This window comes from Hippopotamus amphibius, chromosome 14 (genome assembly GCF_030028045.1).
Source record: "Hippopotamus amphibius kiboko isolate mHipAmp2 chromosome 14, mHipAmp2.hap2, whole genome shotgun sequence".
Classification (NCBI taxonomy): Eukaryota; Metazoa; Chordata; class Mammalia; order Artiodactyla; family Hippopotamidae; genus Hippopotamus; species Hippopotamus amphibius.
In genome coordinates this window covers 16,658,935-16,671,616 of record NC_080199.1, presented here as the reverse complement: position 1 = coordinate 16,671,616, position 12,682 = coordinate 16,658,935, and the positions used below count along the sequence as shown (strand labels likewise).

The 12,682-nt window shown below is 39.0% G+C and overlaps 1 protein-coding gene across 1 annotated transcript in view; it reads left to right on the top strand.

Moving 5' to 3' along the window:
• LOC130835707 (ATP-binding cassette sub-family C member 4-like) overlaps positions 1-12,682 on the top strand; it is a 159,268-nt gene that overhangs the window by 67,514 nt on the left and 79,072 nt on the right. The window contains exons 17-19 of the mRNA XM_057707455.1: positions 60-97; positions 450-544; positions 2,429-2,575. Coding sequence (XP_057563438.1) covers positions 60-97; positions 450-544; positions 2,429-2,575 — 280 coding nt within the window. The remainder of the gene's footprint in view (positions 1-59; positions 98-449; positions 545-2,428; positions 2,576-12,682) is intronic.

Sequence of the window (12,682 nt, the reverse complement as noted above, 5' to 3'; positions counted from 1 at the left end):
GGGTTTTGGGGGGGGGTCAGTAATGTCAGTGCTTGAGAGATTGTTGTTTCCTGCTCCAGGTTGCCTACGTCCTTCAGGATTGGTGGCTTGCGTACTGGTGAGTGATTCCTGGTCTGACCCAAAGTGCTGTAAAATTGACACGAGAGTCAGGGTGAGAGGTGGGACTTGTTCAGCCTCCTCTTCTGATACTCACAAGTTTCCCTGAAGGAAAATTAAAGTTCTTTCTGGTAGAGTATGAGCTTCCCATGGTCTCTCCCCATGTCTGACCCTAAGCAGCTCCTTATAGACAATTTTGAGAACCAGAAGTCATGATTCAAATTGAATTTTATAAGGTAGATTTACTGTGAGCTGGGAATCATTTTTGAGTATAAAATACATCTCCTAAATTTTTTTTGTTATTTATCTAAATTCTGTATATAGCATAATATTTTTTCTTCCCTGTTCCATAGGGCAAATGTACAGAGTACCCTGTATTATATAGCATATGGAAAAGGAAGAGTAATTGTGGTGCCTGATCCTGCCTGGTACTTTACAGTTCATGCAGGTAAAGTTGAATCATCTGGTCTGTTATACAAGAGACTGAGGTGCTTACAGTGAGGCTGGTGTGAGCAACTAGGGCTTCCTGGAGTAATTCAGTAATGTCTTAGCAGATTGAGAGTCTGAATTGAATTTACTCTGCGAAATAATTAGAATAATTATTTTTAAAATCTACTAGAAAAAAAGAGGATGGATGAAGACTCTTAATTTGCTCTGTACTGGATTTTGGAAGTTAAACCAGGATTGCGCATTCAGAAAACCAGCCACTGGAAATATGTGGCTATTGTCTATTGTAATACGTTGCTTTAGCTAAATCTTCCATCATTATTTGGGTGGGCAAGGGGATTAGAAATGGACCCCCACCCTGTGGTTCTGATTGTTCCAATTTTGTGTGAATAAACTCTAGCTTTTATTGAACTGAAATTAAATCCTATGGCAGCAAGGGCCCCAAATAAAATACCCTCCCAGGTGTACAAAACTCCCCTTCACCACACTGCTCATCTCCTGGGCTTTACTAATTACTTAGGAGAGAAGCTGAGCAGGGAGAAATCCAGTGTCTGGGAATTAGGATTCCTTCTCTTTCCTACCTTGAGATCACAGTGTTATTGTGTCCTCAACTCTGTGATTAACACCTGGCTTGCCAGGCTGATATTAACACAGCTCTCTGTTTTCACAGCAGTGCTTAAAATACATGTAGCATTACATACATTTTAAAAGAAATCCTCGTTTAAAATATTACATATTCCCACAGGAAACCCTCATACAAGCTCTCTGCAAAGGTAGAGTGTGTTATCTTTGTAACAACCTGCTCATTGAAATTTGGTATTTATTATTTATTATGTTGATCACTTGCTAAGAAACTTAAATCCATTACCTGTTTACCTTCTGAATTGGTGGACTAGAGGGCATAAAGGAAGAAGGAAGGGATTCTGTTATACATAGGATGATGGGCTAAGGCAAGTGTCTGTTCAGGGAATTCAGGAATCCAAGCAACTTTCAGAGGTTAAATTACAGTGTTGTGTCTGCTAAAGGGGAAAAAAAGTACTTGATGGAATATTTTTTTTACAGAAGTTTTCTCCGCTCTATTCAGCATTGTGAATTCAAAAGATGTTAGGAGGGCTATTTTAATATTTGTATGCGTAGTAGGTGCTTGTTTATGTCGTTAATAAAATACAAATTTAAGTGATTATGTTCATTTCCAAATGCTTCTTGTTTCTATAAAAAGCTTAGAGATCAGTTGCTTGTTTAGATTATCTTGTGTTAAAATATAATTTATATTTTCTTGCAATTCAGTTATTTAAGAGATTTTCCACTTGCAACTTAATATGGTATTTTCATACTTTAAAGAGTATGGGCATGGAAATAGCTACTTTATATGGAATTAAATTTCCATATAAATTTACCATTTACACGGAAACGGTAAATCATTTCTCCTTTTCCCGGTTAACTCAGGGAATTAAGTACTGTTATCAAAGCATACCTGAATTTTAGATTATGGGACATGTTGTAAATAGTAAGAGATATGGAGAAAGGAAGATACTGCTTTTTATAATTTTCTCTCTTCTGAGTTTTTATTAGAACTTTTAATTGAATTAGGAAAGCCTGAACTGGTAGTTTACACCTGATTTTTTTCCCATGTGGTTTCTATTTAATGACAGGAACATAGTGATTTTTATATTCGTCTTTGTAAATGTATCTTGTGAATTTATTAAACTCTTATAGAACCCATTATATATATATATTTATTCTATATTCTATATATTAATTTGTATATAAATTATATTTATAGACTAAAATGCATAATATCTTTAGAAACTGCCTGACATGCTTTAGCGTCATTGAAGGAAAGGCAGAGATCTTGTGCTCTCTGAGGGATGTTTCTTTCTTTCAGTTCTAACTGTAGCTACCGTCCTTTTTGGCATCACAAGATCTGTGTTGATATTCTACGTCCTTGTTAATTCTTCACAAACTTTGCACAACAAAATGTTGGAGTCTATTTTGAGAGCTCCGGTATTGTTCTTCAATAGAAATCCAATAGGTAAGTCAGACACCAAGTTTCTCAGTAAATATAGTCTGTTAACGCGTTTAGTGCCTGATTACATTTTCATATTTGAAAACGGAGGAGATGCTTGGAAGAAAATTACTGTGCATGTTGTTCCATTTTCTACGAAAAGCTTTACTGATATTTTTTTTCTACCAGAGAAAATGTGAATAAAGAAGCACATAAGCTTCTGTTCCAATTTGTGTCTGTGGAAAGATAAATATTAACTTTGCAGAACGACTTAGGAGCCCATTTGTTGTGTGGCATATGAAACATCCTACGTTAGATGCAAATGTGTTTCAATGTTGTTGACCAGTTGCTAAAATGTTGGCTGTGTTACATAGTGTTAAGCTAGGTTGTCCCCTAGGAAGGACCTTCTTACATGAATCTCTACAAGAGACAGGCTGTGTGTTGCTTTTTTTCATTTCCCATCCATTTCTGGGATCACAGATCTCTGGCATATGCCTATACTTTGAGGTTTACCTAAAATGGTAATGAAAAATTAATTAAAATACAAGATTGATGAGATGTAAACATTCTCTTGAATGAAATTAACTCAGTAGTTTTACTGTGGACTTTTGGTGACATGTAAGAGGCTTTGTGGTACGTAGCAGGTGGATGTTCAGTAGTGAGTTTCTCAATATGAGTGTCCCTGGAGGTTTCCCAGTGGCTTCTTCCTCCACCCTGAGGCCTTTGACCTGTAGATAAGTTCATTTGTACCATTTTTTAGATTCCACATATAAGCGATATCACATGATATTTGTAGTTCTCTGACTTACTTCACTCAATATGACAATCTCTGTGTCCATCCATGTTGCTGCAAATGACATTATTTCATTCTTTCTTATGGCTGAGTAATATGTCATTGTATATATGTACCACATCTTCTTTATCCATTCCTCTGTTGATAGACATCCAGGTTTCTTCCATGTCCTGGCTATTGTATTGATTCAAGATTAAATACATTGTTCTGACACAAATAGCCAGGGAAATAAAAGGCAGCACCTGTGTAATCCAGACAGTCAGTGGTTTATCCTACAATCAGATGAGCTTCTGTTTATTAACAAATTAAGTCTTTAGCCCAGGTGAGTAGATTGCAGTCCTACATTAGGGAATTCTAAAACTTTAATGAAGAAGCTTTAATTACCCTTGGTGTCAGATTTTCTAAACACTCGCATCTCCTTTCACGAAGGGGACACTATAGGAGTTTAATGCCTAATTGACCTGGCCTTTAGTATGTCTTCTCTTGGTTTTTGTTGTATCTAAGTTGCTAAGTTTTCTACATGAAATTAAGGTTTGAAATTTTGGGTAACACAATGAGTACCTGATACATTTTGGATAAACAATGAGTATTGTTTAAAACATAGCTCATTTTTTCTCTTTCTTTAATTCTCACATCTATTGTTTATTTAATGTGAGATAGAAAACTTTGTCATTAGTAGTCATTTGAAATCTGTTAATGGGCAAGGAGTTGGGATGTAGGTGGAGATGTTGTGATGTCCCTGTGTTAATGGAACATAGCTTTGGAAGAGGTGTGCCAGTCACTTCATTGGCACAATCAAGCAGTTATCTTAAGCAGCATTAGTGTGGGGGGGGGTTGTGTGTGTGTGTGTTTGTGAGTGACACGTCTTTTGTGAGTTAGATTGTCACATCCGAATAAGATTCATATTATTAGATTCTATTAAAGAGGTGTAAAATTTAAAGTTAGAAGATTAACCAGCAAATAAAGTGAATGTTGACTTTACTCAGACTAAATTGAAAGGTTTTCTTCTATTTTCGAATAGTGGTTTTGAACTACTGTGTGATTTGAGATCCCTGTGTCCTGTGGTAAAGAGAACAGACTTTGGAATCAGTTCATCTGAATATGAATCCCCGCCCAGTCACTGACAAACAGACCTTTGTTGAGTTATTTAACCTCTATATGCCTCAACTCTGTACAATAGGAAGCATAGTACAATAACAATCTCAACATTTTTCTGTGTGTGAGAATTAAGAGAATTAATATATGTAAAGCATTTAAAGCAAGGCCGAGCAAATAGCAGACAACTGGTTGTTTAACCATGATGAAATTTTAGGGATTTTTTTTAGGGATTTTTTTTTTAACTTTTTTTCTGTAAAATCCTAATGAATATGTCAATTTTGATAAAATGATGGGGAAGGATGTGTGTGTTTTCCCAGATGCAAGGAGAAACAGATAAATGACTGACACTAACAAGCCACAAAACAAAATCAAGGGCATGTTTTTTGTTTGTATGTTTTGTTTTTGTTTGTAACAGGACTTAGGTTTATTCCTTTGTTCATTTTAATTTGGTTTCACAGTGAGAGTTCAAATTTGCATATAAATACCAAACATCTGGTTTACTTTTTTCTGAAAACCATATGGCTAAAATTTGGTTTTTTTTGGCTAAAATTTATTACAGAAGTCTATTGTATAATTAAGGAAAGACAGTTGGAAATTTTATTTAAAAATTCTATTTAAATGGAATATTGGAATTATTGGGGAAGTGAATGTACTTCTTAGGAGTAGCAGGAAATATTATTTTGTAGCAAATGCTATAACTGGTCAAAATGTAGAACTTCTATATATTCACCTTTTTCAAAAAGCGTGAAAATGACAAATATCACAAGTGAAAGTTGACCCAAGACAGTTTTAGGTTGTCAAGGCTTCAGATTTTATTCATGGAATGTTTTTAGAGACATTTGTGGTGTGTCCACTCTGGTTATTTCTAGGCAGTCTTCTACATTTCTATCAGATGGACATTCTGATACTTCAAAACTTCCTCTTGTGCAAAATATGGTTAAAGCACCCTGGGATGATTCAGTGCAATCCCCATCAAATTACCAGTGGCATTTTTAACACAACTAGAACAAAAAAATCCTAAAATTTTTATGGAGACACAAAAGACCACAAATAGCCAAAGCAATCTTTTTTTTTACATTTATTTATTTATTTATTTGTTTGTTTATTTATTTATTTATTTATTGGCTGTGTTGGGTCTTCATTGCTGCACACGGGCTTTCTCTAGTTGTGGTGAGCAGGGGACTACTCTTTGTTGTGATGCGTGGGCTCCTCATTGCTGTGGCTTCTCTTGTTCCACAGCATGGGCTCTAGGATCGCAGGCTTCAATAGTTGTGGCACATAGGCTCAGTAGTTGTGGCTCATGGGGTCTAGAGCCCAGGCTCAGTAGTTGTGGTGCATGGGCTTAGTTGCTCCATGGCATGTTGAATCTTCCTGGGCCAGGGGTTGAACCCATGTCCCCTCATTGGCAGGTGGATTCTTAACCACTGTGCCACCTAGGAAGTGTGCCAAAGCAATCTTTAGGGGAAAAAAATGGACCTGGAGGAATCAGACTCCCTGGAGGAGTCAGACTATACTAGAAAGCTACAGTAACCAAGACAGTATGGTACTGGCACAAAAACAGAAATATAGATCAATGGAACAGGTTACAAAGCCCAGAGAGAAACTATGGTCAACTAATCTATGACAAAGGAGGCAAGGATATATAATGGAGAAAAGACAGCCTCTTCAATAAGTGGTGCTGGGAAAATTGGACAGCTACAGGTAGAAGAATGAAATTAGAACACTCCGTAACACCATACACAAAAATAAACTCAAAATGTAAGGCTCCCAGAGGGAAACACAGGAAGGATACTCTTCAACATCAATCACAGCAAGATCTTTTTTGATCCACCCCCTAGAGTAATGGAAATAAAAACAAAAGTAAATAATTGGGACCTAATGAAACTTCAAAGCTTCTGCACAGCAAAGGAAACTATAAGCAAGATGAAAAGACAACCCTCAGAATGGGAGAAAATATTTGCAAACAACTCAACAGACAAGGGACTAATCTCCAAAATATATAAATGGTTCATCCAGCTCAATATCAAAAAAACAAGCAACCCAATCAAAAAATGGGCAGAGGACCTAAATAGGCATTTCTCCAAAGATGACATACAGATGGCCAAGAGGCACATGAAAAGCTGCTCAACGTCACTAATTATTAGAGAAATGCAAATCAAAATGACAATGAGGTATCACCTCACACCGGTCAGAATGGGCATCATCAGAAAATCTACAAACAGTAAATGCTGGAGAGGGTGTGGAGAAAAGGGAACGCTCTTGCACTGTTGGTGGGAATATAAATTGTTACAGCCACTGTGGAGAACAGTATGGAGGTTCCTTGCCAAACTAAAAATAGAGCTACCATATGACCCAGCAATCCCACTGCTGGGCATATACCCAGAGAACACCATAATTCAAAAAGACACATGCACTCCCATGTTCATTGCAGCACTATTTACAATAGCCAGGTCATGGAAGCAACCTAAATGTCCATCTACAGATGAATGGATAAAAAAGATATGGTACATGCATACAATGGAATATTACTCAGCTGTAAAAAGCAAGGAAACTGGGACATTTCTAGAGACATGGATGGACTTGGAGACTGTCATACAGAGTGAAGTGAGTCAGAAAGAGAAAAACAAATACCGTATATTAACAGATATATGTGGACTACAGAAAAATGGTACAAATCAACCTGTTTGCAAGGCGGAATAGAGACACAGATGTAGAGAACAAACATATGGACACCAAGTGGGGAAAGCAGGGAGGGTTGGGGCGGGATGAATTGGGAGATTGGGATACCAAATTGTACGCTCTAAATATATGCAGTTTATTGTGTGTTAACTGTATCTCAATAAAAGTTCAAAAAAAAAAGTCAAACCATTGATGCTCAAGATATTAGATCTGTGTGGTCAAGAAAAGGTGTGTTTATGCTGAGTATCTTTTGTTTAAGATGATCCTATTATATCACGTAGGGAATGATATTCAATATTCTGTAACAAACCAAAATGGAAAATTAAAAAACAACAAACGTTTCTTGTCCACATGAAAAAGGTTCTGCCAAAATGATTAAAATATTTAATTTTTTATTTATTTAAAAGGTACTTAGTAATCTGAAATTTTAAGAGATTTTACAAAATCTCTTATTTCCCCAGCTAATTTTAGTAAGCAAGTGTCTTGTACCTGTGGTGATTGTTGGTCAAGGCTTTTGGGTTTCTAGGGGTAGAATCTACCCTAGTTCAGAGGAGGAGGGCTTGATGGAAAGGAAATGGGCATCTCGTGGAGCTGGAACAATGTTGACCTTCCTGGAACTGGAGCTGGGAACTGGGTCCTCATGGGAGCTGGGGCCATTGTCTCAGGGCTCGTGCATGTTCCCAAGCCCCTTCGCCTCTCATCTTTGCTGGGTGTGGACAGTCTGCTCCACTTTCCTGCTTCTCTCCTGGCCTCGTAGTTCTTAGAAGGGGAGATCTGCATGACATGGTGGCTAGTCAGTGGGTTTGCTCCCCCTGGGCACTTTTGGTCAGTTAGCTGTGGCCAGGGCTCTGGAGGGTTCCTAAGAGGGCAGCACAGTTATTCCAAGCGTGTCCAATAAAGATAAAGGAGTTCAAGTGAGTGGCAGATTCCTGGGAGCTACATATGTCAGCAAGAGTCTCACGGTGGAGATAGGGCCAAGGTTGAGATCTGGACAGATGGGGCAGGGAATTGAGGACCTTCTTGGTGGGTAGAAGGGTGAGGAGGTCCCCCCATCAGAATAAGGATACACGATCAGGAGTGATGGAAGGGAGGTAAGTTAGGTACCTCTCTTCTATCTCCTCTCTCTTCACCATTACTAAAAATGTAATATATGTGATTTGATAAAGAAAGGAGGATGTAAATGAGATTACTTTAAATGACAAGTTAAGACCTGTTGGAAATTATGTGATATCAAGAGAAGTCAAAAGTAAATGAAAACTTTTCATGCTTGGTGTTTGGGCAGAGGTCCAAAGCAGAGTTTGAGAAGTTGGGTGTGGGTAGTTGTGGGTCAACTTTAAAGGATTATGTTCAGTTTAGATGTGTTGTGCTTAAGATGTTCTGTAGGGCAGCCAAGTGTCCAAGGAAGAGGTCAGGAGTGGAGATCCAGTTTGGGATGTGTAAGCAAACAGGAAATCATTGTAATGAAAGTGACTGAAGTTTAGAAAGAACCAGAGAAAGAAAAAATGGTCAATGGCATTATCCTTAGAAAAAAATAAGAGGCAGCAAAGGATATTGCAGGAAGTTGCCCTGAAAAGTGGGCTTTCTGTGCCTCCTCTCTCTCCTGAGTGGAAATCCCAGGATGGCTTGGCAGTAGCACCCACCCCATGATGTAATAATATTGCATCACCCTGAGCAAGGTGGGACCTTGTCTCCTCCATCACCAGAAGCTTGGTCTATAAAGGGCCTTGAACATTTCTGTTTGCTACAGAACCCTTTCTTGAACTGCCATCTCTATGTGAATGTCCAGATAGATGTAAGGGGCCCTGTTTAGAAGGAGATGGGCAGTAAGGAAGATGGATGGGGTGTCTGGAGCTGGGTGAACTTGGCTTTCACTTCCTCTTCTTCCTCATTCTATGAGGCATTTCTGTCAAATCTGATGCTTCACATCATTGGTGAACCTAAAAAACTTTACACTGAGTGCAAAAAGCCAGACCCAGAGACCACATATTTTACAATTCCATTTGTATATTATGTCCTGAAAAGGCAAATTTATAGAGAAAATGGATTAGTGGTTGCCTGAGGCTGGGAGTGGAAATAGGGAGCTACTGTAAATGGTACGAGGGATCTTATTGGGGGCATAAAAATGTCTTACAACTGATTTTTGGTGATGGTTGCATCATTCATTAAAGTTACTAAAATTCATTGTACATTTGAAATCGGTGAATTTTATGAGATGTAAAATATACCTCAGTGAAAATATACTTTGATATTTGATGATATGTAAATATATCTTTTTTTTGGTTGTTGTTTAAAAAAAATAACAAGACCCAGACTAGGCATGGGAACTTCAAGTTTTAAATTATAGTTTGGTTATAAGTAAGCTGAGAAGTCCTGGGTATGAGTCAGTTGTCAGAATTCTAGAGGTGACTTACTCCAGCTTAGATTGTAGACTCAGTTGTTAAAATATGGTCACTTAATAAATTTGTATTTTGAGAAGTTCAGTGACATCTTTCATGATGTTCTGTGTTGTGGACAAGATAGAAAATTGTGAACCAGAGCAGTTTGGAAGGCTCTGATTGGTTCCTGGATACCATGGACTTCAAGAGGAGTACCTCCCTCCTCCTCTTCCTGCTCTCCCCCTTCTCTCTCCCTCCCTTCCTTTTCTCCCCCTCCCTCATCCCTTTCAACCCTTTCTTCCTCCTCCTCCTTTTCCCCAAATATTTCTCTTGCTCTCGCCTCCCTACTTTACCTTTTCATATAAGTAAACAATTATTGTAGAAAAATAAGCACATACAGGAAAAATTAAAATGGTACGTGATACGTTATAGACTTGTTTCAGACTCATTGTTCTGGTTGTTTTCTACTTCTGACTTGACAAAGATGCCATATTCAACTGTATTTGATGCACTTATTGAGTCCTGGGGATACATTCCTAGAAAGGGAATTTCTAGCTCAGAAGGGATGTGCTCTTAGAGTTTTCATACATATTGCTCAGTTGTTTCTAAAAACCTACCTGTGCAGTACAGGTGGGAGTGATGTGGATTTTCATTCTACATGTGTCCAAAATGTGATCTGGCCTTCAGAATTTACCATAATTGTTGGCTTTATGATTGACTATATTCTGTGCAGGATGGAGAATTGGTGATACCACTTTATTCCAAGGTAATCAGGTAATACCTGGAATATTGGTTTTATTCCTGGGCACAAGGCATTACCTGAGACTGTCCCTCTGAGTCTGGACAAGAGGCAGCAGCCAAGATAGGACACTGAGCCTTATGAGGGATCATTGAGACACCAAGGAGTAGTTGCTGGAAAGAATATGATTTATTTCATTCAAGTATTTGAAAGGCTGTCATATCAAGAGAAATCAGATTCACTATGTGTGGTTATCAGGACAGAATAAGCAGCAGAGCTTGGCTGTTCCAGGAAGGCAAGATTCGGTTTCCTGTGAGGAAGCCCCGCCTCACAGAGCAGTCTGAACCTGGATTGGGTTCCCCCTGTTCACGTGAGTCCCCCACCCCTTCGCTGCCTCCCTGGAGATACTCCAGCAGGGGCCCTGGGTCATTTGGGTGAAGAGTCAGACATGTGTGTGAAGGGAATTCATCATCAGGAGTTCATGTGGAGACTTTTGAGAAAACTTTAATATTAACTACAAGGCCATGAATTTGAAATCATAGCTCTGGTTACAATAGTCTATCCCAAAGCCTGAAGAAATATTCTGGAAATATCATTTTTTCTCCTAATGTTTCTTAGTGCAAAGAAGTAACTATTGAACTTTCTGATCTCATATTTTCAACACTCAGCTCACGGGTGAATAACAGTTTGTTTTTTGACGTTCTTTGACATACAGTTCAGTTTTTGTAGTCACTCTGTGGGGAGATATTTTTTCTCATTGTTTTTGTTTTCCTTGCATTTTACGCTATTTGTCAACCCTGGGTCTCTCAGACCTTGTGATTCCCACATCTGGTGAAAAGTAAAGCAGTGATTTTCATCTACTGTTCATCTCTGAGTAGCCTTTTCATCTTAAAAAAAAAAAAATCCAATATTGCTTTCAACACTTTCTAAGACAAATAGTACTTGCAGCGTGTCTGAATCCTGTCTATGTTAAAAAGTTGCTTCTTTCCATTACATAAATAACCAGCATTTAACCTTGCCTTTAACATTTTTTAACGTATATTTTCATTTTATCAATATTGCTACTTTGAGAAGTAAAAAATAACTAGGGGGACCACAAAATCCATAAGAATATGTGGAAATATTGTCCACTTGATTTTACTGTTCCTAAAAGAGAACTGATTAAATAACAACCCATCCTCTTGCCCCTCAAAGTATGGTCTGGGAAATAGCAGAAAGGGTGTCACCTGGCAGCTTGGAAGAAATGCAGACTCTCTAGCTCCCCCCTAACACTCCTGAACTAGAATCTGCATTTTGACAAGTGGACCCTCCTGCAGTGCCTGGTAGACTTTCCCAGGTGACATGATGCTGCAGAACCTGGGGGTCAGAGTCATTATCTCACCCTGGTGGTTGAGCACCTGTTAACTCACCTGGCATCGTGACTGGGTTCTTTCACCTGCATGAGCCCATTTAATCCTGAGAATCACCCTCTAAAGCAGGCATTCTTAAGAGGCTCAGAAAATCTGTCACTGAGCCTCCAAAGGTGTCATTAAAGGACAGATTCTGGCGTTTGTATTTCCTAAGCCTGAGACAGGAAGGTTGAGGCCCAGCCTGTAATGGCCTGGCCTGGCAAGAGCAAAAGCCTCCAGGTGCTCTACCTCCTGGCTTGGGCACACCCTGTGCTTCCAGTGAGCCAGGCACTCTCTGGAGGACAGCAGAGCCAGCTCATCCCGGCAGCGGAAACTCAGCCCCCAGGCCCTGGTCATTCTCGGTCCAGCTGTGGCTTGGTGTGAAGGACCTTGGGAGGAAGTCACCTCTGACAGAGGTCAGGAAGAGCAAGTAGAGGTCCCACATCTCACCTACAGCTTCCTGAAGCCTCAATTGTGAAAGAAGTTCAGTGGCCTAGATAACATATTTCTCAAGAGTTGCTACACTGAAATAGGCTCTGAGTGTGTGTGTGTGTGTGTGTGTTTGTAGCTTCAATTTCTTTAAATTTAATCATAAGACTAGTGTCGACTGAAAAAAATATGTACAGCCTATAAGTTAGATATGCTGAATTCTGTGGACAAAACTGAGCACTTAAGCCAGAAAAAAGCATCTCAGATAACTCTGAGAGACTGCTCTGAAGAGGCAAGGGGCAGGGGGAGCCAGGATACATAGGAGTTTTTGCAACAAAGACCAGGTAGTCAGAACATCAAAAGATTACTGTTAATAAAAGAAAACCAGACATCTCAAGTTAAGTACTTTAGTGCTTTTCTGTATATTGGAAGATGGGAGAGTCTGGGCTCATTAAAATCATTCCTTTGATGTGCACCTCAGCTATCCGGGGCCAATATCCTGCGTGTTTTCATCCTGAGTCTCCTCTGGGTGCACCACCGCGGGGGTGGCTGCAGTGCCTGATGGCTGCAGCATCCTTTGTTTACTGATATGGGAGGCGACACTTTTAATTCACACTAGATATTTGCTAGAAA